Below are 24,427 nucleotides of genomic sequence, written 5' to 3' on the forward strand. Positions count from 1 at the left end.
TCGGCGGGGCGAACAAACTTTGGTGCAGTCGAGAGGCGGAGGAGATGAGTGGGAGGCTGGTCCCCAAGCCCCTGCTCTCCTCCACCTGCCAGGGCTCTGCCTCCGCCCAGTCTTGGCCCACCCCACTCCCCACCCGCCTCAGACTCCACATCTCTCCTCTCCCTCCTCCTTCTCCCTCTTGCCTGTCTCCCCCACTTTCCTCCCGGCCCTTCTTTTGTATTCTCTCCTCCCTCACCGCCCCTCTTGCCTCTCGCCTCCAAGGGGCCGCAGGGGAGGAGGGGAGCGCGTAGCGCCCAGGGCCCGCGCAGCGCGCAGGGAGGCGTTTCTCCGGCTTCTCCTGGGGAATTTGGAGAGGGTCTATGTGTGTGCACGCGTGAGCTTGCGGCGAAAGCAGGTAGGATCCAGAGGCGAGCATTAGGGTCAGGGTCTTTGAGGTTCCTCTCGGGCAGCACAAACCTCCAGCAGCTAGGAGAGTGGGGCTGAGAGTGCGCGCGTGCACACACGGGCTGGCTGCTCTTGGCACGCTTGGTGGCCCGGGGCCCCGGGGCCCGGGGTCCCCTCTGGCGGCCCGGGATTACCGTGATGTCACATTGAGCCTCTGGCCACCTTGGACTGGGACACCTCGGGAGCCTCACAGCCCCGCGTGGAGCGGCGCCTCACCTCGCCACCGCGCGCCTTTGGCACCCAGCGCCTTCTTCCTAACCTTGCCCACCCATGGGCCCTACTGTCTTCGGGACCCCGCGGGCGGCAGGGGCGCCTTCCAGAGCGCAGGGCTCGGCAGCAGGGCTGCCTTCAGCTCTGCCTCCAGCCACGCCCAGCGGGCAGAGGAACCGGCGTCCCGCACCTGCTACGGAGTAAGGAAACCCGACGCCGCTCGGCTGGGGGTACCGAACCGTGGGGCTGAGCAACGAACTCAGAAGGGAAGAGGGAGACAGGTCAGGACAGTCAGTTGCTATGGCCTTCCCGCACTTTGGACACCCGTACGGCGGCGCTTCCCAGGTGAGTAGTTCAGTATAGGATATAGGAGGGCAGGCTGGGTCGAAGGGATGCCCCTATGTGTGCTGCGCTGATCCCTGAGTTTCCTGCTTTCGGTGACCTGTGGGAAGACAGAGGGAGGGAGGACCGGGAAATGTGCTGAAGCATCCTCTAAGCATCAGCATCCTTTAACCAACCCCATGTCAGATTGAGAGCGTCTCTGCTTGAGTGTATGCTGGAAAATCGTGTGCCCCCAACGCCGGCACACTGACCTTGCACTCAGCGAGGTGGGATCTAAGGGTCTAGTCAGACTCCCTCTTGTATAGATGCTTGAGGTGGCCAGGAGACTCTCAGGAGAGAAAAAAAAAGATTTCCAATCCAGAGCGCTGGCCACCTCACTGTACTGCTGTTCATCTGTTGACCTCTTTTCAGACCCCACCCACTCCTTTCTTGGACTGGCCCAAGATGCTCTCCAACAGAGTAGAGTGCCTAATATATTTTCCTGAGGGTCTAGTGCCAGATCGACCTTTGACCTGAAGAGGGATCTTGGACAGGTTTCCTACTCTCGGGAGAGTAGTCTTTGGAGTCTTTGGACAGATTCTCTTTGGACACAGTGGGGACAGAATGAGATGTTGGTAATGGTCATAAAAGCTAACTTCTAACTCTGCCTTTGCAGTACTCCATGAGAAGGGGTAGTAATTTGGACCCATGTTATATCCAGAACCCCTCTGGAATTTAGCAATAGCCTTGGTGAATCTGTAAGAAAAGTTTGGATAAGTTGTTATTAAAAAAATTCTTAATCCCGCAACTAACAGAATGCTCCTGTACCTGGTGGTGGTTGTTATCTAGAATGGATGGGTGAAAGCATGAAGCAGTTTCCCTGCTTCCCTCAGACTTTCCTCTGGCTCCAGCCAGTAGATGGTGCATCTGGTCTTTGACTTCCCATGACTCCTTTCCCTTTTTTGTAGTTTCTGGTGTCTGCAAGTTCCAGTGCCACTTGCTGCGAAACGGCCCCTTGCTCTGTCTCAGATGTGGCCTCAGCCTCCTCCCCAGCATCCGCTCTCTGCTGCTCACACTATGACAGTCGGCTGCTGGGCAGTGCACGGCCAGAGTTGGGCCCTGCCTTGGGCATCTATGGAGCCCCCTACACAGCTGCTGCAGCTGCCCCCAGCTACCCTGGGTACCTGCCCTATGGTCCAGAGCCACCCCCATTGTGTGGAGCTCTTGTGAGTAATGGGGTGGGGCCTGGGGCTTGCCATTGAACACTGGGGTTTGGGGTCATTGGCAAGCAGCGCAGATGAATTCTAGCATGACCTAGTCCAGGTAGAATCTAGGTGGGACACACAATTCTGAAGAAATAGTACAGTAAGCAAGGGAGAAGAAGATCAAGTTCAGAACACTTTACAGTTTGCAGAACTCCATACCACTTAGAAAATATTTGTAATTCTGTTAATTCTGTAAGGTAGGTAAGTCACCACTATTCTTGATCTGTAGACAAGTAAATTGAGGTGCAGAGGGATTCTGCTAACTTAGCCAAGATCACAAGCATTTAAAGAGTGATGAACACTCTGGAAGGAGTGACTTTGGGAAGGGTCCCAGTAAGTATATATGTGGTGGGGAACCCAGAAGTCAGGGTTATGACAGTAGACAGTAGTTAATGTTGAATCACTTATTCTGTCCCAAGGGCTCCGCCAAATACTCACCAGTATGGATACCCTTATCATCTCTATCTTAGTAAGAGAGAAACTGAGGCACAGTGTGATTAAACCGCTGTGTCTAGGGATGAACAACCAATGAAAGTGATGGTGCTGGGGTGTTGAGCCTGTAGGGGCACCTGTGCCCTTCCCCAGTATAGTCCTGAGTTCACTTTTCCTCTCCCATCAGAATCCTCAGTATGAGTTTAAGGATGCTACTAGGAGCTTTACCCCTAGCCTGACCCAACCAGGAGCCTATTACCCCTATGAACCAACTCTGGGGCAATATCACTATGACAGGTGAGGAGTGGGGAACATGGTGGCTGGCCTCCTTTGAGTACCCCCTATCTGCTATGGTCTTATGGGTGGGCAGAAGGAGGAGGAGGGGTGGGAGCCGGACCACACTTTCTAGCAGCTCACTTTCGGCTGCCCAAATCCCTTGTTCCCAACCTGGAACCTGAGCCCTGTCTGCCCACAGGTATGGTGGGATGGAGCTGAGTGGGGCTGGCCGCAGGAAGAACGCCACCCGGGAGAGCACCAGCGCTCTCAAGGCCTGGCTCAATGAGCACCGCAAGAACCCGTACCCCACCAAGGGGGAGAAGATCATGCTGGCCATCATCACCAAGATGACCCTCACCCAGGTGTCCACCTGGTTTGCCAATGCGCGCCGGCGCCTCAAGAAGGAGAACAAGATGACGTGGGCGCCCAAGAACAAAGGTGGGGAGGAGAGGAGAACAGAGGGTGGAGCCGAGGACTCTCTGGGCTGCCTAAACGGTGACACCAAAGGTACTCAACATTTACGAGCCCACCTGGCAGGTTTAGTCAGCATCAAACATTTGGATCGAAAATCACCTGTAGGATACTTTTTCTGGAGGATTCTTCACTTACCCTTGCCCTTACATGCAGTACAAGGCCCAGGGCCCTTGCAAGTAGGCCTCTCAGTGAAACTCAAACATTATTTTTTTTTTTTCAGCTTCAAAGTGTCCCCTCAGAAAGACCTTCCCTCCTCATTGAAGCTAAAGTAGCTTCTGGATTGATTGTTCTGTTTCTCTCCTTCACCACATTATCACTATGAGACAATTTATGCACTCAGCCCCTGTCTACTTTCTATAAAGGGTTACCTTCCCCTGGAAGACACCTTATTGCTGTATTTCCTAAACCTCTCGTGCTGAAATGATGCCCCTCACGCACATGTAAACATTTGCTGGATTAAATAACAGGACGCCAGCCACACAAGGGTGCAGAAGTTGGAAGAAAAGTATCCCTCCCCCTTTCCAGCAGCGGAAAGGGGCCTTTGCTAAACTTAGCACTGCAGGAGAGACGGAGAGGTGGGGAAGGGCGGGGTGGGAATTCTTCCCTTGGGTAAAGCTAGAGGGATGGGACAGCCAGACTCGGAGAATGCTCCCTATGCTGGGCACCACTTGCTAAAAGCTTCTGCGAGTTGGGGCCCTCCGGCGGGTTTCCCTTGGGTACTGGGCTTTTCTCACTCGCTCTTGATTCTTGCAGATGCCACTGCCAGTCAGGAGGCCCAGGGGCTGCGGATGAGTGACTTAGAAGACCTGGAGGACGAGGAGGAAGAGGAGGACGTGGGCGAAGAGGAGGCAGCGGCCTCAGCATCGGACAGGCTGGCAGGGTGTCATAAGAGCGCAAGGTCCCTGCGGGTGCCCTGCACAGCAGCTCCAGAGGGCTGCTTGGAGAGCAGGGAGTGTAGCCTGGCGGCACCAAGCTTCTCCTTCAGTGAGGCCCAGCGATCGGCAGAAGCTGACTTCATTGCTGCAGAGCCGAGGGGCCCCACTATGATCATGCAGTACCCCTGCGGCCAGAAACCCCGCATCTGGTCCTTGGCGCATACTGCGTCTTCCAGAGCTGTGGAAGATACACCCTCAACCCCGCCCAGGGCACAAAGCCCAGGGTGCCACGTGATCCCCAGACAGTCCAGCTCCAGCAAGCGACTGGGGGTCCCCCAGGACTCGGATGTCGAGGAGGCTTCCCGCGTAGTCAAAGCCTTTGGAAACTCCACGTTCGCCTTGCAGGGGCTGCCACTGAACTGTGCACCGTGCCCGAGGCGGAGGGAGCCTGCAATACGGTGCCAGTACCCGTCTGGAGCAGAAGGTAGTGGGATCCCAGCGGTGCTGGGAATGTCTGTCCAAAAGACTACCTGCCCGTCGCCTTCCCCGGACCTGGTGGGGCACTGTCCTCAGCAGCTCACAGGGATGCTTAGACCTATTGCTTTTTGTTTTCCCTCAGTCTAAAGCCAAATCACAATAATCCGCTCAGAGAGAGACAATAATTTCCCTGGGATCACATAGTCCTTGAAGAAATGAACAGCCTAGCTCTGTGCATACAGGTCCACTGGTCTGTCAACTGCACCAGGCATGCATGACCTGGTCACTCCACACAAGCCCCTCTGTCCCCTGTCTACCTGTCTAGAAGACTAGCTGGCCCCTGCTAATCCTGGTACCCCACCAGGGCCAAGCATTTCTAGGACTGGCTGGTCTTTCTAGAGCTGCCTTTTGGAACTAGCTGAGGGGGTGGGCCAGGCCTGCTGTGGGCTACTGGTCAGTGTACAACTTCTGGTGGGCCACTAAACCCCTAGGCAGTGCAGGCATGGCCCTGTAGTCTATAATTAAGAAGCCCAGCTCCCTGCTATACCTGGAGATACCTCCGAAGTTTTGACCCCCAGCAGGGTAAGTCTGTCATTAAATGTCCCCTGCCTCTGGCGTGCTAAGGCCTAATGGAAGGGAACTTCATTCTCACAAAGGACCATTGCCCAAGCACTAGGCAGCCTCCAGCAATGATTTATGTCAGATTCTGGTCTTTGTAGTAATTTCTCTCAGGATTAGCTCTTGGCTTAGAAAATTGAGTTACATTGTTATGTGAGTTTACACATAGCTGGTCCAAGCTTTACCTCTGACAAGCAAATTGCCTCTAGACCTTGGCTTCCCTTGGGCTAGGACACTGGCTGACCTCAGATTTTCTAGGAATTATGGCCAAGGGCCTCCTGGTTTTAATCAACCTTTCCTCTCTCAGCAGGTTAGCGCAATGGCTGCAATTTGCAGAAGAATTTTGGAAATGCCACTTTTGGATTCACCTCCATGCTAAGAAGCTTCCAGACTTTGACAGGGACCAGAAGTTTTCACTTTGCCTGAGGCAAACACACTGAACCCCCTTCTAGCAACCATCTTTGCACGCAGGGCTGGGGTTGGTGGGCAGATGCCCAGGAGAGGTGGCAAGGCACCTTGAATAAGGCCCAGGGGGTTAACGCTGGCTTTTCCGCAGGCCTCTCTTCCTTCTCTGGACCAAGGGTCTTATAGCTTCCCCTTTTGCCCACCCAACCCCACCCGGGCCGCTCACTTTGTAACTTCCTTACTGAACCAGTCTCTAGGTCTCTAAGGACCATGTGTGTCCTCTTCCCTCCTCAACCTATGACTTTAAAAATAACCTCGCTGAACCCAAACTGTGCAGCCTGTCTATGCCTGGGGAGCTGGGAAAAGTACGGTGGAGCTTGAGTGGGGCATGCAAGGCCTCCAAAGCTTTCGGGAATGGGGTCCTGGACTGCAAACCTCAGTTCATTAACAGCAGAGAGAGAAACTGAGGAGGCCACCTACAGTGAGGTGGTCCTGGAGGTGGCATCCTGGACTGAACAACCCAAAGCTTTGAAAGCCAGCACCAGAGCAGAGAGAGAGACTCAGGATATTTCTTGGGGAGCAGCTTTTGCTCCTAGGTGGTATTGGGATTGTAAACTTCTTAGAGATGATGAAGTTATAAACTTGACTGTGCTTTGGCTCAGAGCTGGGGATGTCTGGCCACTTCCGTGGAACCTAGCAGCCAAGTCTGGCAGTTTTGAGGGGTCCAGAGGACCCACAGAGGGAATATTTTCTTTTTAATCCTAAATGTCAGCAAACACTTCCAGTACAGGTCAACCAGTGGGAACTAACAGGCAGGATAGGGGCTTTGTTCCCTGGAGAGTCTGTCCAGAGTGGGAGCTGTATGGGGAGGTTGAAGACGCCTATGTATCTATGTGGTGCAGACTGGGCGTGGGTCTCAGGTCTAGGGTTTTCCACTTTAGTCAATAAAACATAGCTCTTCGCAGGGGCAGTTGGACCCGCAGAGCCCTAGAGGGACCTGAAAGGTTGGTTGGGGTAAGAGAGAGGAAAGGATGTGAGTCTCAGGGCCTGATCCTTAGTCCCTCTCCCCAGGCTGGGCCACTCCAAGGCACAACCTGCCGAGTTGGGTGATGCCTGCAGACCAGATTGGGTGCTAGATAGTCTGAAGTCTGGGGCTAGAAAGGCCCTTTGCCTAGGTGATTTTAAAGCCTTTGGAGGCTGCAGAGGGGACCTTTGGAGATGGAAATTGGGAATGGAGAGGACCGAGGCAGCAAGCCCGGCTCAGGCTTCTTTTTTAGAGAAAAGACCCCTTCGGAGTAAGAAGGGTCTTTAAAAATCATTAATTACAAAACCACTAACCTCTTCAGATGAGGGAAAACCTGGCTCAGGCTTCCCAGTAGGGACCGATCTCAGCTTTCTATTCGGGTTCCATAGTCCCCCCTCCCCCCAGTTTCTGCTTGCCCTCCCACCCTTTCTTCCACCGCCTGGGAGATCCCCTCCCCGCTGGGTTTAGCTCTTGGGCAACAGCTGGTCCCACCCCCTGGTCTCCCTGGGGACATTCCAGTCGCCCTCGCTGACCTGAGGCTTAGGGTCCGGAAAATTAAACTGCGAAAAGATAAACATTATTTCCAGTCGGCTTTGCGGGATTAACGCTTGTAATAAAGAGCATTAGCTGAAGGTTTCTTTCAAGGCACTCTCGACCCCACCCCCTCCTCGAGGCCAGGTAGACCCCTCCTGAGAGCAGGAGGAAGCTGTTGAGGCTCCTTGGACCGGTGAGAATGGGGGGGGGGGTCCAGCTGTGTTTGGTGGAGGAGAGACGGGTCCTTGTCCTTGCACAGGAGTCGTCGCTGAGAGCCAGAACACTGAAACCCAGCCTGTAGAAGATAGCCTGCTAAATCCCGGGTTAGGAGCAGCGACCCCACCCCATGAGGGCAGGGTGAACCCTAGGAAAAGGAGGCAGGATAGGGTTGGGATTTGCTAGTTCTCCAACCAACTCGTTGCTCAAAGTCTCCCCCGGAACTGGTGGTGAGCTCCTGGGATCCAAAGAAGGACCTGTGAATGGCACATCTGAGCCTGCGATTATCCCAGCCTCAGACCCTCAGCCACAATCTGTTCCCGCTCTTTCTGCCCACACTGAGAGCCTCCTGCAAATCTCCATTATAATCTCCTAGAATCATATTTTGAATACACTTTTGATTAAATACAAGGGAAAGGGGAGGGAGGATGCAGCCTGCTGGTACCCACAGACAGCTGGATATTGTTGTGAGCTCTTCAAAGTGACTGGAACACAAGGTGAGCTTGAGATTTGGCCCTCCAAACTCCCTGGAGGGTTAAGGTCCCTTTTCCTTGGCTTGATGGGTCTGGAGGAGGTTAGCCCCCAGGGGGCAATGGAAGCTGCACAGGGAAGCCACCCCACATCCAGGGGGTGTGCTGGGTGTTACTAGATGAGCACTGGGTTCACTAGGTGACTCTATGGTTACTTATAGCTCTGAAATTCTATCACCCTGCTAATGATCAGTGGAACACCTGGTGCCAGGTTCAATGCCATGTGCCTTAATTCATTTGAATATTATAACAGAACACCATGGGCTTGGAACCTTATAAACAGTAGAAATTTGTTTCTCGTAGTTCTGGAGACTAGGTAGTTCAAGCTCAAAGCAATAGCAGGCTTGTGGTGAGGGCCTGTTTCCGGGTTTCTAAGCAGCACGGTTTCATTGCATCCTCATATGAGAGAAGAGACTTATCAGAGGTCTCTTTTGTAAGGTCTCTAATCCCATTGGGGAGTTCAGGAGGGCTCCACACTCAGGACCCCATCACTTTCCAAAGGTTACGCCTCTGATGCCATCATAGTGGGAGTTGGTTTTCAGTATAGATTTGGGGTTGGGCACAGACACTAAGTCTATCTCACCATATTCTTTAAATGTGTAGATGCATTTATATACTGTAAAAAATTGAAGCAGTGTGTTATACTGACCAGTATGTCTGTCCAGTGAGTGAGAAAACAAACTGAGGGAGGTTAAGTAATTCCAGGTCAGGCATCGAGTCACTAGGTAAGGAAGTCAAACCAACACAGATTCTTTAGCCATGAGGTTCTCCTGCTAATATATTCTATTATTTTATATTTCTCTTATTCAACTATTAAGAGCATGTGTTTTAGACAGTCTATGAATCTATTATTTCATGCTCTGGAATCCTAGGTCTCTGTCCTTTCTTCTCAGAAATGTCACATGGGTAGTGATTTCTGGTACATCCAGGACCATACCACATCCTCCAAGAGAGCATCCTTTGTATATCCCACTGCCCACATTTCTTTGAGATCACCTGCCTCAGATACAACTAGACAGTATATGGCAAAAGACAGTCTCTAGGGTCTCTAGTGTCAAAATCAGCCTGTAACTAGAGACTCATACAAGAGGTGGGCTGAGAGATGCTCCTGTTTCACAAATGCCAGAGGTGTTCTGATAGATCGCTGAGCTGAGTCCTGGTGGCTGAACCTTGAGTGGTCAGACTATAAGTTCAGCAGCAAAGTAGAGGATGCATGCTGTTGGCCTAGAGTGATTCTTCCCCAGAGCCAAGGCACACCATTTCCTCCAAAACTTAATCTCCATTCACATTTGATATCCTCATCTGGCTCAGCTCCTCTCCTCCTGATACTGGAGGAGGAGGAAGAGATCAGGAGACAATTTGTCCCCCCACTTGCCTGAAGACATGTTAGGATTTCAAGGTTGGAAGCATCCTTATGCACTAGAGTTCTGCCTCTAAGCATAAGTGTGCAGCGAGGAGTCTGTTCACATGTGGTTGGGAAAGCCAGCTCTAAGAAGGAAAAATAGTATCTTGAGCTTAAAATGAATGCACCATTGAGGGTAAGCCTAAACAACTCTGGCTGTTTCCTGACCCAGCTAGTTCAAGCCTGAGTCTGAGAAAGTTCTTTCTCCTTTGAACTAAGTTGCTTCTCATGTGACTTTTATATTTGTTTCCAGAACCAGTGAGTCTAACTCTTTGGGTGATTAATTCTTTCTGTTACTTTCTGTGCCTCCCTTGCCTTCATGGGAGTTGGGTCAGAATAAGATACTGAGTCTCCTGGGCATCTCCCAATGGTATATAGCACAGGATTTCTCTATCAACAGAATTGTATTCCTTGAACACTGAATTGTACAGATGGAGAAAGACAAATACGTCAGGATCTCACTCCACTCTAGAAGCTCAGATAGAATAACCAACCTGGGAAGGGTATGGCGAAGAGGCGGCTGGGAAAGACACTGGTGGGTACCAGAGTTTATAGTCGGACAGGAAGAACAACTTTTTGTGGTCTATTGCCTGTGGGGTAACTGTCCTAGTTTCTTTCTATTGCTGTGATAAAAATGCTGACCAAAACCAGCTTGGGGAGGAAGGGGCCTGTTTCACCTTACAGGTTATAGTTCATCATTGAGGGGAGCCAGGGTAGGGGCTCAGGGCAGGAACCTGGAGCATAGACCATGGAGGAATGCTGCTTATTGGCCTGTGCTCAGCCTGCTTTCTTAAACAACACAGGACCACCTGCCTGGGGTGGTATGTCCCACAATAGGGTAGGCCCTCCTACGTCACTCAGAAATGAAGAAAATGCCCCACAGACATGGCCACAGACCAATCCAATGGAGGAAATTCCTTAATTGGGGTTCCCTTCATCCAGGTGTGTCAAGTTGACAACTGAAGCTATCCAGCACAGTTACCATGCTTAACAAAAATTAACAAAAAATATTTCAAAATAGCTAGTGGAAAAGACCTTAAAGCTCCAACATGAAGACAGAATCAATGTTTGGGGTGATGGATATGCCAGGCACCCCGATGTGGTTATTACACATCACATGCTGCACTGAAATGTCATGGAACTCTCCCATAAGTCTACTCTATACAATTACTGAGTTAAACAGTAAGCATACATGTTAGGCTGCCAATGGGGGACGAACAGTGATCTGAGTCCTTGGTTAAGTCACCACATGTCTTTGAGGTTCAGGTTTTGCCTAAGAGATTGGATCTTGGCATAACTTTCTTACCTGAACAAGCTTTGATCAGTATTACTTAAATTTTGGTGGGTGGCAAGAATTTGAGGTTGTGAAAGACAAGCCAGTACCAAGTAGAAACTTCTCGTGTAATCTGAGGATTAAAAGAGATTTGAGAGCCAGGCGTGGTGATGCACTCCTGTAGTCTCAACACTTGGGAAGCAGAGGCAGGCAGATCTCTGTGAGTTCAAGGCCATCCTGTCTATATAGTGAGTTCCAGGGGCTATAGGGAAACCCCATTTCAAAAAGACCCGAGAGGGAGGGAGAGAGAGAGAGAGAGAGAGAGAGAGAGAGAGAGAGAGAGATTTGAAAAAATGGAATAGTTCGAAAATGGAATAGTTCGGGTTATTCAGAGACTCAGTGTTACTTGATGCCATGCCCAGTCCACATCATCAGTGGTAAAATTTGTTCGTTAGAGAGTCAATCTATAGTATTGTAGAGCATTGCTCAGGTGTGAATGGGTCCCCCCAAAATTCATGTATTAAAAACTGATTCTCTGGGCCTAGAGAGCTGGCTTAGTTGTTAAGAGCTCTTGCTGCATAATTATGAAGACCAGAGATCAGATCCCATCACCCACATAACAAGTCTGGAAGTTCAGTGCATACCTATAAGCCCAGCTTCAAAGTGGCAGAGACTGGAAGATCACTGAGATTTGTTGGTTTCCAGACTTGCAGAGAGGGAGAAACCTTTCCTTAAAGGAATAGATGGAGAGCCATGGAAGAGGACACACAAACCTTCTCCTGGCCTCCAAGCTCATGTACCAACACATGCACACACACACGTACTCATATGCCCTCATGATAAGATAGTATCTAATACTTACATTTTACAACATGGTTCTTAAAGGAGCTTGAAGATGGGAGTGATCCTGAACACCCAAAGCCAGCTCTAGTCAGGAGAGAGTGCCATCAGCTGGCCAATCCCATACCCAAGCTGTGTGAATCTACAAGTGCAATGTAGAGAGATCCTTCCACACAAATACCCTAGGCACATACACTAAGTCCCCCTAGAGAAGCTCAAAGCTTGAACAGGAGTTTGTGATAGTTCATTTTGATTGCCAACTTGATTGGATTAAGAAATGGCTGAGGGCAGCAGGACTGGAAAGATGGTTCAGCAGGTAAGAGAAATAGTTGCTGGTGCAGAGGATCCAGATTTGGATTTCAGATCACAACCTTTGTAACTCCAGTTCCAGGTGATCTGATGCCCTCGTCTGTCTTCTGTGGGTACAGCAATCATATGGTGCACATACACGCATGCAGGTAAAGCACTCATACACATAAAATAAAATTAAATAAATCTTGAAAAAAACAGAATGCCTAGGAAATTAAATAGGCCTCTAAAAAATAAAAATAGCCAGGCATGGTGGTACACACCTTTAATCCCAGCACTGGGTAAGCAGAGGCAGGAGGATCTCTGTGAGATTGAGGCCAGCCTGGTCTATACAGAGTGTTCCAGGCCAGCTGTGACTTATAGGGAAATCTTGACTCAAAACAACAAAAATATTAGGTTAATGGTACGGATGGGAGCAGGGGTCAGGATGTGATCAAAATACATTGTGTAAATAAAATTTTCCAAAGAATAAAATTTTTTTTAGAGAGAAGAAATGTCTAAGGAGTTCATGAAGCCCAACTCTGAGTGCTTCTAAGCAGTTTGATCTTGAGGGCTCTGATTTAATGAATGAATCTGTCTCTCGATAAATTCATAATATGTGGCATTATTGGGAGGTGGTGAAAGATGAAGCCTTGTTTAGGAAGTAGGTCACTGGGATGTGTGCTGGGTCTATGTCTGGCCTTGCCCCTTCCTGCAGCCTTTTCCCTCTGCTTCCTATCCACCAAGAAATGAAGATAAGCCTATGCCTTAGCCTCCCTCCACTATGATATTCCATCCAAGCACTGAATCTGGGAAGCCCAAGATTAGGGCACCAGCTAGTTCGGTTCCTGGCAAGGACTCTCTTCCTGGCTGCAGCAACCTCTGCTCATTACACTCATGTAGAGAACAGATGCTGACTGGTGCCCCTTGCTCTTACTACAAGAACACAGCCATAATCCAATCAGGCCCTTATGACCTCATCTAACCTTTGTCATTTCCTTATTGGTCTTGTCACCAAATATAGTCATATATGGAGAGCAGGGGACTTCAACAGATGCATTTATGGGAACACAAACACAATAGTCTAACCCAGAACCCAACATGAAAATCATGGTCAGGAAGAAGGTGACAAACAGGACAGCAGTCGACTTCTCTGGTTAGGTCCAGGTTGCCCCTGCACGAAGAGATTCTGGTTGAGGCAGGGATCCTGCCACACCAACATCTTCCCATCAGTGGTCTGACCTGGTGAGCACAGGCTTTGTCCCCTGGGTATGGCACCAGAGAACAGAGATGTGCATTCAAACACTAAGTGCCAGAAACATCACATAATGTTATGACTCTATTCCATGAGTGAGGAAACAGAGTGCTAAATAAGTCCTTTGCCCAAGACCCACCAACCAAGACATAACAGAATTGGGATATACATTCAGGTATTTGTAACCCCAAAGCCCGTGCTAAAAAAGATGGATGAGACTAAAGGTATAACTCCATGGCAGAGAGCATACCCAGCATGTACAAGGCCCTGAGTTCCATCCTCAGATGTGGGGAAAATGGTGAAAGAAAGGGAAAAAAATTGGAAGGAGGCAGAGTGAGTCCATCCAAAACTATACTACATAGCAAGGTTAAGAGAACAGCTGTGTGTGTGTATGTGTGAGGATGCATGTGCATATTCATGTGATGGCCAGAGGTCAACCTTGGGTGTCATTCTTCAGGAGCCCATCTACCTATTGTATGAACATTGAGATCTGAAGATCATTAAGTAGGCTAGGCTGGCTGGCCAGTGAGCCCTGGGGTCTGCCTGTCTCTGCTTCTCCAGCAATGATATTACAAGCACTCTATCATGCTGGGCTTTTCCCGTGGATGCTGGGAGTGGCACTCACGCCTTCATGCTTGCATGCCAAGCACTTTAGTGACTGACTGAGCCATCTCCCCAAGCCCAAGAACACAACTTTGTGAAACCAAACTGCTCGGACTTGAATCTCAGCTCTGTCATTCACTAGTTGTATAACCTCAGGCAAGTCACCTAAACTCTCTCTGGCCCTTAATTCCTTTACCTCTGAAGTGGAAATAATGATGGTACCTGCCTCCTAGGGCTGCTGTGAAGATGAAACTGCTGCCATGTAAAGCACTAGGACTGTGTCTGGTCCACAACCAGCATTCTAAGACACCAGCTGGGACAACTCTCCCAACTTCAGAACACCAGCTGTCCCTGCCAGGGCCTGGAATCTCTGCTGTGTCCCCACCACTCATGCCAAGTGGATGTCCCAATCACACATGTCCCTTCTACCTAGAGCAAAGACATGGGGTCATTCACTCCGGTGTCCATTTAGGGAGAAACCTCACCAAGCAGGTTTTATGAATTGCTCACACTTCCCCTTAGCAAGATTAATGGTACAATTGCCCACGGTCAGTCTTTCTGTGGTCATAGCTAATGACTTCAACCCTCAGCACGTTTCCTCTGCATTTGCTTCAGAAAATCATTCGGAACAGCAAGACTGCTTTAATAGCCACTTGGTACTAATGACGCCTTTTAAGTGCATAAAGAGAATCTCTAAGTACTAAACGGGAGGCCCATTGACTAGGGACAACAGCTATTGACATTGGCTGTAGCAGGCAAGGTCAGAATACTGCAGCTCAAGGGAGCTGTTAATAGCAAGTGGGGACATTTCAGCCTCCATTGTTCCTCAGGCACACCCAGGAGCATGTTTCCTGCAGGGTCTTTGAACACTTTGGAGCTGAACTTGCCCTGGTCATTTTTATTTCACTTTCAAGATTTAGGAACCCAAGCCATGTTCCTGTTCCTGTTCCTGTTCCTGTCCTGTGACCACCCAGTCCTGGGTGATGGTGAGCAAGTCTTTCAATGTCTTTGAGCTTCCTTTTCTTCCAAGGGAAAACTGAATGAGACTCGAAGGCAGAGTATGGGGTGATGCTGGGGAGTGGTGTGTATGTGACTCACACCTGACATACATCATCAGCAAATGCCAGCTATTAACTTGTTCAAGTAAGTTTTGGCTTCCTAGAGAAGTGGCAGGCAGTCTCAGACTGCCATCCGTGTCCTTGCCCTCATAGGACACGGACTAGTCCTCACTGTGACATCTCAACTTTACCTCCTTAAAGGGCCATTCCTGGACACTAGAATCTGGGTGCATGTTACTGACCAAACCATGGTTTTGAGTGAGGCTTTATTCCTCCCTTACCATGAGTTCCTTCATTTTTGCTATTAACTCCTCATTCAACACTAACTGTTACTGCCCATGGACCCAGATCTAATACCCAGAGTCAGCCATTTTGTTTAGTCCTTGGTCATTTAGCTCCCTGATCTTTCCAGGAAGAATCCAACCTTCCATTTCTGAAACATGTTGCTGATGTTGTTGGTATTTAGCCTCATGTATGACTCGGGGGTAGTGTAGTGAGAGAGGCTCCTTTAGGAAGGGACACTGCCAAAGGCTGAGCCAGAGACTTTCACAAACCAAGAAGTGAGGGAAGATCAGTGGGAGAGAAGAGATGGAGCCTGGATTGGGGTGAGGACATGAAATGAGGACAGGACGATGGCTGGCACTGAGGGGACCAGTTCAGAGCCACCAATCTGCAGAGTGAGCAGGTTTGGGAACTTCCAGAAATTAAGTCCCTCAAATAATGGATATTCAGGAACTTGCATCAGTGTGCAGCATGCTGGGAACAGAAGAAAGAAATGGGCGGGTGTAGTGTATTACATTTTTACAAAACAGAATTCTTAAAGCACCTTCAACCTGAAGCCTATACACTTCTCAATTGGGCTATGCCTGGCATCCTTTTGCCTGTGGGCAGAGGGAAGCAGCCTGGGAAGAGCTGTGGAACTCCCCACACCTTTCTCCAGCTCTCAGCTTCTCTCCAGCCTCCATCTCACAACTATGACATCTGACATATGACACAATGGAGTTTCACTTGACCTTTCTGTTTGGTGCCATTAAATGGCCTGAAGTTAAAATGTTAATTATCATTAATCATTTTTTATGAAATGGCTTTGCCAATCCATAAATCCAGAGGGAACAGCCTCTTTCACCGATTTGACAGTCCACAGAATACTGACCACTGGGGAAGTTGGCTGCATGTTTGGATGTTTCTGGAGGTATCAGTTGCAAAGGAAAGAAATGAGCACCTACAGATGGATGTCAGCTATGGAAAGCAACTCAGGACAAAGCAAGGGAGAGAGAACGAGACTGGGGAGCACGGAATCCATCGATCCCCCCCCCGCACAAGTCTGAGTGATGAACACCAGTGAAGAGCACCGTCATGCAGGAAGAGTGAATGAACGGAGAGTGGGACAGGAGGCCCGGGAACAAAAAGAGAAAAAGGGCTGACGAATGTTCCAGAGATTAGAGAGCCAATTCAAGGTAGAGCTAGGAAGAGCCCGTGTTTCTGCCCTCAGATTCAAGATCCCAGAACGTCAGAAGGCCTGTGGTAACTTGTCTAGATACATTGAACTGTGGTCAGCTCATTCATCCTTGTTCAAGAAAAACCTTTCAAAACTGTATAAAAGATTTGGAATTAACATATTTTTCAAAAGCTTTGAGCATGAGTGTCTCCGTGTAAACTGGGATCAACCTTTCTTTAATCAATGTTAAAGATAAACTTTATTTCAGTAAAAAATATCAACAGAAGAGGATTTCAAGGTCGGGTGACGAAATAAGAAGGGCAGTTATCTCTGGAGAATGGCATTGCATTTTATGGCTCTTGTGTGTCTACTTCTACCCTTCCAGATTTTTCTGCAGGCTTGTGCTTTGTAATGGAGAAAACAAAATAAATTTCTGTGTGTGTGTGTGTGTGTGTGTGTGTGTGTGTGTGTCTGCGTCTGCGTCTGTATGTACCTGTACCTGTGTTGCTAAAATTCCTTTGGGGGAATATAAACCGTGTCCAACCCCTCATCCCTTGGACCCAACAGCAAAGCGAGGTACAATTTCGCAGAACTGCACTCTGGGAAATCAGAGTCTGTTGGGCTTACTTACAGAGCAATGGGTTCTCAGGGAGAAAGGCTTTGCTTTGGCTCACAGTTGGAGGGTACAGTTTGTGGTGGTGGTGGGGAGGTCAAAGCAGGACTTGACTTCCACTTACAGGAATGTGGGTGCCCTCCCTGCTCAAGGCTGCTCCATAAAGTCTTCACCCAAGTATGGATGATGATGGCTAACCCACAGTCACACAGAATGTCAAGAAGAGCGCCCCCCCAAGTCTTACCCAGCCTATGTATTCTAGCCCCTCCCTCAGGCCACAGGCAATTAGGGTCAAATTACTTAACAGGGGTTGGAAGGTGTGACTGGGTATGGGCAAGGACCCTGTGACTCACCCTGCCCTTCCTTCCATGGGGAGTGAACAGTCAATAGACCCAGCTGTGATGATCTTAGGCAAACGTGCAGCCGAGCTCAGGAAGATGGCGCCTGTCAGAGTCTAGTCCTATATAGCAGTCTGTGTATGTACATGAAGATGTGAGCAATGATGGAAAGAAAAGATGGGAGATGGCCTATTATGTGGAGTCCAACACTTTCCACACAGGAAGTCTTCTGGAAGAAGCATCATGAGGCCCAGCTGTGGTGTCAGGCTCTACAGCCTAGGACCCCAATGGGTGACCAAACACTGGAGTAGCCTGAAGACATGGTAGGATAATCCCCTAGTGAGGGGATTCTTATCCCCACTTTCTGTAGGATCCACAAGTCCTTTAGGAGGTTCTTGAACCTCTTGACAGTCTAAAGAACTATGCATACAGACACACATGTACAGTGTTGTGGGAGAAGGTACCCATAGTTTTCATCAGATTCTTAAAGAGGGAACTAGGAAATATATATTCCTATTAGCAAACATCTTTCAGAGAGATACCCCTAATGTAGGTGTAGTTGTTTATAAACTATATGAATTATTATGATATATAAACAACATAAATGTACACAAAATAGTTAAAGGTCAGAAAATTTAAAAAGTTCAGTGTATTCAGTCCATATCGCAAAGGATCATATCCAACTCCCCTGGACAGCATTGGTCTTTATGGAGGAAGTCACTTCTAGAATGAGAAGCTGCTATCTCCCGGCTCCCCAGTCAACAGAAATTCCTGCTGTAGGATGCCAAGCTCCATGAACAACGAATAAGGACTCCTGGGTCAAACATGCAGCGAGTCTATAAAATGCTTCCCAGCATCCTGAAGACACAGACTTCTTCCTGGCAGAGTTTTCCTAGCACCTGTTGCTTGCTGGCTCTCATTCTCACAGCCCCAAAGTTGCAGCACAGCCTCAGCCTTTGCTTCAAATGGCAGAAGCTTTCCTCTTAGGGTTTAATAGAGCAAGCAGACGGGCCCACAACATGGAAGGTCATCAGAGCCCATTTCCTGGCTCACCCTTCTGACATATGCCATGTCCATGTTCATTTAAGAACATCATGAGGACCCTAACAATTTTGTGTCCTCTCTCCTTTCATCAACGCTAAGTGGAAGTATGCAGAGAAGTTTCAAAAACAGGCCAATCTGGCCCCACATCTGCCTGGGACTTCTCACTTGGTGTTTGAGGGTCTCTTTTCCCTGGGATTCTGTTGCCGACACCCCTTTGGGTAAAGAGAGCAGAACAATTCACTTAATCATGTTTCTGTTTTTGTTTCTTTCACATCTTTGATATAAAAGTTTTAACAGCCTTTGTAAGAAAGGAGAATAATTAAACAATTTTCTTTTTAACCTGGGTGCAGAAGCCACGTACTCTTGTTAGCGTTCTGTTGCTATGATGAAACACTCTAACCAGAAACAACTTGGGGAGGAAAGTGTTTATTTCATCTTATAGTATAGTCTTTCATGGAGGGGAGTCAGGGCAGGAACTCAGGGCAGGAATCAGGAGGCAGGAACTGAATGAAACACAGACGATGACCACAGATGAATGCTGCTTACTGGCTTGCTTCTCTGGCCTGTCCTCAGCCCGCTTTTTTCTACAGCCCAGGACCACCTGTCCAGGGGCGGCACCACCCACAGCAGGCTGGGCCCTTCTATATCGCTTAACAATGAAGAAAATGCCTCACAGACATGACCACAGGTCAATCCCATAGAGGAAATTTCCCACTGTGTTCCCTCTTCCCAGGACAACCAAAGCTGTCAGGTACACCCTATATAAACGTTAGGAAATTTGAGTCTGATGATGTAAATATATGAACAGTAGAGAAAAGGGACTGGAGGGGAGAAAGAATCTAGAAGAATGTTTATAGCAGAACGTATGTGAATTTCTATTGAAATTGCTTAATTATTTAAACAGGTATGTGATGGTTAATATTTTCAGCTTGATAGGATCTAGATTGACCTAGGAAGGAAGCCTATAGGTACAGCTGTGGAAAAGTATCAAGATGAAATTGGCCTCTAGGTCTTCTGTGAGGGGTTATCTAGACCAGGTTAATGGAAGTGGGGAGACCTATCTTAACCATGGGTGGTGCCATTCCATGGGCTGGGGTCCTGGACTGAATAAGAAGGATAAAGCAAGCTGAGCCCCAGCATTCGTCTCTCCTGCTTCTTGACTACAGGAGCAATGTGACCAGCTGCCTCAGGCTCTGGCTGCCATGTCTTCCCCATCATAATGGAATGTACTCTCAAACTGTGACCCAGAATTAGCCCTTCCTTCCTTAAATTACTTTTGTTGGGTATTTTAGCCCAGCAACAGGAAAAATAATTAAGATGATGCTTTTCTGCCAAAACTGAATTACATTGATAAATAACAGTTGTGTATATTTATAGGGTATAAGTATTTGTTTAGTTTAGTGTCTGGAACACATTTAAATCATCCTGTATGGAGAAGCTGTGTGTAGTTGGCAATTGTCTTTCAGATTCAAGGTCTACCTTGGTTCCCTCCCCGACCAGTCTATAGCATGTGTTTATGGCAGGGTGCATTGGGAGATCCCCCTAAGACTAAGACACCGTGGTCCCAGCAGCTGGCAATGTTGGCTTTGGATGGCTTTTCCCTCCAAGGGTAGGTCCTCAGCCAAAAGCTGATATAACAGGAGGCAACTGCATCAGCATGAGCTCCTTGCCCAATTTAGGACATCTCTAAAGGCCCATCCCAGCTCCCTATGCAATCAGCTGAGGTCTTTGCATCCATTAAATTCAACTTGTCCCCCAGTCCAGTTCTCCACCCTCATAGGTCAAGGGTCCTGTCTCCCAAACATGGAGGCTGAGTACACTTCCTGGGTGACACACCCTAGCATGAGTCTTTCTAGCAGGCAAGGAAGCAGGGGCCCAGGAAGCAAAGTGATTGACTCAGGGGTGCAAGAAGCAGGCAGGGTGCCACTTGCATCTCCTCTCTCCATCCTCACCTCCTGCCACAGGAATGGAGAGCTGTTTCTCTGGGTAGACCCCACACAGAGCTTCAGGGATCCCAAAGACAGTGCTATCACTCACAGAAGACTGGACTCACCTTCCTCTCCAAGCTTGGATGTTCTTCATCTTTCTTTCTTTGAAGAGTCATCTTTAACTGAACAAATAACACACAAATGCATCCTTTCTATTTAAAAAGTAAAAACAACTCTAAAACCCTAGTGTGTTTAGGTAAAACTGGCTCCTAGCACATATGAAAATCCACATTTCAATGATTAAATACAGTAGAAATCTATTTGCTCTTACCTCATCTCTCTGAAGCACAGGGCAGAAACCTTGCTCCTTTGGTCTAAGCCCTACCCCCTCCACTCACAGCTTCGTGGGTCCCAGAGGGAGGAGTAGGCACAAGGGTTACATATGCAGTGAGCCAAGCTGCCAAGGTGGGATTGGCACCCACCTTTGCTCATTTTCCATTGCCAGAATTTACCCACATGATCACCCTAAATTGCAAAGGAAGCTGGGAAACTGGTTGGGTTGCCAGAAAGGAGAGGGCAGGGGTTTAAGAAGAGCCCACCAGCCCCTGCCATGGTCCTCCTTGACAAGCCCTCCCCTTTGGATAGTTCTGGTCTCTTGTGCTATAGTTAGTTGAGTTGGGTGTGTTACATTCAAGTCTTCCTTGTGTCTTGTGCTTGGTGAGAAGCCCACACAAATATGAAGAGATAACAGTTTTGGTGGGTCTCTTCCCTGAATGGCTCCTAGGTCCTGGGAGAACTCTGCCTGTTCCTAAGCAGAACTGTAGCTCACTTCTCTTTATTTCTCCTCACGGTAAGCATTTCCTATAGTCCGTTTTGCTCCACCCCCACTATTATGGATGCTTACGTCCTCCTCTCCCTCCGGTTTAAACTTTGTAAGCACAACTGAACTTGACACCATGGTATGCCTGTTTGGACACACCAGCTAGTGTGACTGGACTGGGAGAGGCGTTGGGAAGTAGAATAGCTGGATCATGGTAATGAGCTTTAAATTTTTAATAAGTTAAACAGGCTCCTCGTGTCCCTATTTAGTTATGTTGCCTCTAATAAAGTATGAGACTTCCTATATCCCATCCTCTGCCTCTACTCAGAAGTAGCTGCTGTCTAAAAGCCTGAGCAGACAGTAGCCTCACTCATTTTGGAGGCTGAGGTAGGAGGATTACAATGAGTTTCAGGCCAGCCTGGACTACATATAAATTAGAAGGTAGCCTGAGCTATAGAGTTAGACCTTGTCTCAAAGACCAAAAATAAAAATAATAAATCAATAGCACTAGGCAGGTTAATGGGTATGCAGTGACTTTTTGTCAACCTTTTGATTCCAGGGCCCTGGTTACTAGTGAAACCCAGTACCCTTTCCCCCTCTGTAACATGCCATGTTCTTTGCCCATTTTCCTGCTTTCTGTACATGATTTATAAAATATCTTTTTATAGTCTCGGTACTAATCTGCTGCTTGCTTTATATGTTATAAATATGTAACCCTCAGGCTGAGTTATTGTCTGCTAACTTTTTTCAATGATGTCACATTCTTTAAAAAGAGGATGGGACTGAGCCAGATGCAAAAACATGCCTTTGCGCTTTGTATTAACTGCAGTGAATTGCCTGTTGAATGCTCCGCACTGAGCCAGGCACTGTGGATGACCTTGGTGAAGTGGACACAGTCTGTTCTCGCTCCTCAAAGAGCTCACGATTGTCAGGGTAGGAAGAAGACGAGACAGTTGAAAACAGAAGCTGAATTTAAAGGTGGATGAGGAGGAAAGCCACTTCCACAGTCATGGAATGGGGGAAACGGTGTGTTCCTACCTCCTGAGGCCTGAGTGTATCCCCCACATTTCAGGTGTCACTTATATAATGGTCTTAGAGATGGGGTTTAGTAGGTGACTGGATGCTGAAGATCTTGCCTCCTGAATGGGATCACGTACTCATGGATTAACACAGGAATGGATACTGAAGGAGGGGCTGTATTATAATAGCAAGCTCTCTGCCATGTCGCTCTGTCCTACCCTGCGATGCCCTGCACCATGTTAGGATCTAGCCTGAAGGCCCTCCCTGGATGCCAATACCATGCTATTCAAATTCATAGTCTCTAGAACATGAGCATATTCAACCTCTAGGGTGCTGGGGGCTGGACCCAGAGCCTTGCACAAGTGCTCCGCCATCATGCTACAGCCCCAGACCTCTTTTTCCTTTTTATTTTGAGACAGAGTCTTACAAAGTCGCCTAGAGTGGCCCGAATTCACTCTGGAGCCCAGACTGACCTTGAATTTTTGATCCTCCTACCCCAGCCACTTGAGCAGCTGGTATTACAGGCCTGCACTGCCAGGTCCAGCTAAATTTCTATTCTTTGTAAATTACCCCATAGTGGTATTCAGTTATAGTAACAGAAAACAGGCTAGGACATTAGCCCAGAAGTCTAAATGGGCAAATAACTATGGGTAACTTACATCATGCTGGGATGGATGTATGCAGTGACATACATTTAACTGGGCTCGGTGATGGGAAGACAGCATTTAGGTCAACTAATGCCTGAAAATCTCATAAAGCCAGCCATTGTCTTGGAAATAATGTGCTCCAATATGTTCCAATAAAGCCAGATTTTCTTAAAAATAAAAAGCCTTTTTTTTCATATTGGGTGGTATAGTTGTTTTACATTTGGGGCTGGGTTATAAGACAAAATACATATTGTTAAACTCCAGAATCTTCCTCAGGCAGATTGATTAAACCATGAGTGACAGGAAGAACTCCAGTGATTGTGAGGAGGTTGGATGCATCTCTCCCTTCGTCACTGACTCCAGGAACCATGTGTGCTGAGTAGAAGGCAGGCAGTCACTGTAGCCATGTACTGTGCGCTCTCCTCTAACGTGCAAATTCCCACCGGTACATTTATGTTTCTTAAATGTGTGTTTCTTCCTGAACTAGAGGGGCACAGACACCCATTATCCTGTACTCTCTTTAACTGGAGTAGACCCTAGATCTGCTCAGGTGTGGGGTTTTGGAGGGTTTGCATCCTAACTCCAACTATAGCCAGCACCATGACAACAGGCATCACTCATAGAAGGTCCATGGGAGGAAGTGATAAAACACTGCCAAGGGAAGAGAATGGAGGTATGCCTAACAGCCAATTGTTCCTCTGTCCTAGACTCTACAAGTGGGAAGCATGCTAGGTCATTGATATCCAGCCCTCTTTCTGACTGATGGAGAAAAATCCCAGAGGGCAGCCATATGGGCACAAAAAGCATTGTGAGCCAGGAGTCAGGGAAATTGGATTCTAATCCTTCATCTATCACTTTTAATCCCTAAGAGAATTAGCCAACTGCTTCCCTTTCAAGTCTTAGTAAACAAGAGGTTCCATAGTATTGTGAGAAGTCATCAGGACACTTGGCAACTCAACCTATTCTCTCTCAGTCACGGAGACGAAGCCACGATCAACGCACTGGCAGAGCCACATTCCTGAAGACCCCAGGGAAGACCTTTCAGTGCCAGTCTGGCTTCTGGTGGCTCTGGTGTTGGCTTTGCTCGGGATCACTCTGGTCTCTGTCTTCACTTCCTTTTCATCCTCTTCTGTCCACAATAAGGACACCATCCATTGAATTTAGGACCCACCCCAGGTCCAGGGTGATCTCTTCTTAAGACCTTTAACCTAACTACATCTGAAAAGATACTGTTTCCAAATTAACTGATGTTCACGGACAGCACATCACGGATTTGGGTATGACACAGTTCAATGCACACAGAAGCAATGACGATAAAGGCCTGCAAGGCCAGCCCCTGGGAGACAGAGGTAGGGGAATCAGGAGTTCAAGGCTATTTTCAGCCTATACAGCAAGAAGCCAGCCTGAGCTGCATGAAACCCTGTCTCAACAAAACAAAGCACAGAAAGAAAAGATGTTTAAGCTATTTGAAGCCTAACAGGAGAGCAAGTAAAAAGAAGGAATGCTAAGCATGGTAGGGCACATCTCTAATCCCTGCAGAGGCAGGAAGATCTCCGTGAGAGTGAGGCCAGCCTGGGACAGTCTACATAGCGAGTTCCAGGCCACCACTGGGGGCTGCACAGTGAGACCCTGTTTCAAAAGACAAAACACAACAAAAGACAAAGGACACCCCTTAGTGATGGGCCAGTGTAATTAAATGTCCACCAGCCAGTTGTGGAGGTTGGGGGGGGGGACCCAGGGCCATGGTGGGGGGGACCAG

General features: G+C 48.3%; 1 protein-coding gene across 2 annotated transcripts; it reads left to right on the forward strand.

Moving 5' to 3' along the window:
• Positions 1–904: 904 nt before the first annotated feature.
• Irx6 (iroquois homeobox 6) lies at positions 905–6,116 on the forward strand. Of its 2 annotated transcripts, none has more exons than XM_008830084.2 (6): positions 905–999; positions 1,944–2,201; positions 2,860–2,969; positions 3,148–3,386; positions 4,176–4,781; positions 5,700–6,116. In XM_008830084.2, the coding sequence occupies exons 1-6, from the start codon at positions 955–957 to the stop codon at positions 5,705–5,707; spliced, it is 1,266 nt and encodes a 421-aa protein (XP_008828306.1). In that variant the 5' UTR covers positions 905–954; the 3' UTR covers positions 5,708–6,116. The 2 variants fall into 2 exon arrangements, with proteins under 2 accessions (XP_008828306.1, XP_008828307.1); XM_008830085.2 differs by having other exon boundaries at positions 5,703–6,116.
• Positions 6,117–24,427: the final 18,311 nt, after the last annotated feature.

Source organism: Nannospalax galili, unplaced genomic scaffold (assembly GCF_000622305.1).
Source record: "Nannospalax galili isolate Female #2095 unplaced genomic scaffold, S.galili_v1.0 scaffold274, whole genome shotgun sequence".
Classification (NCBI taxonomy): Eukaryota; Metazoa; Chordata; class Mammalia; order Rodentia; family Spalacidae; genus Nannospalax; species Nannospalax galili.

What these genes read in the sequence shown, in the direction of transcription:
- Irx6 (XM_008830084.2), top strand. Translation starts at nt 955, where the DNA reads ATGGCCTTCCCGCACTTTGGACACCCGTACGGCGGCGCTTCCCAG. An exon ending in CCCCATTGTGTGGAGCTCTT is followed by an intron (nt 2,202 to 2,859) that starts GTGAGTAATGGG and finishes CTCTCCCATCAG; the next exon opens with AATCCTCAGTATGAGTTTAA. An exon ending in GTGGGCGCCCAAGAACAAAG is followed by an intron (nt 3,387 to 4,175) that starts GTGGGGAGGAGA and finishes TGATTCTTGCAG; the next exon opens with ATGCCACTGCCAGTCAGGAG.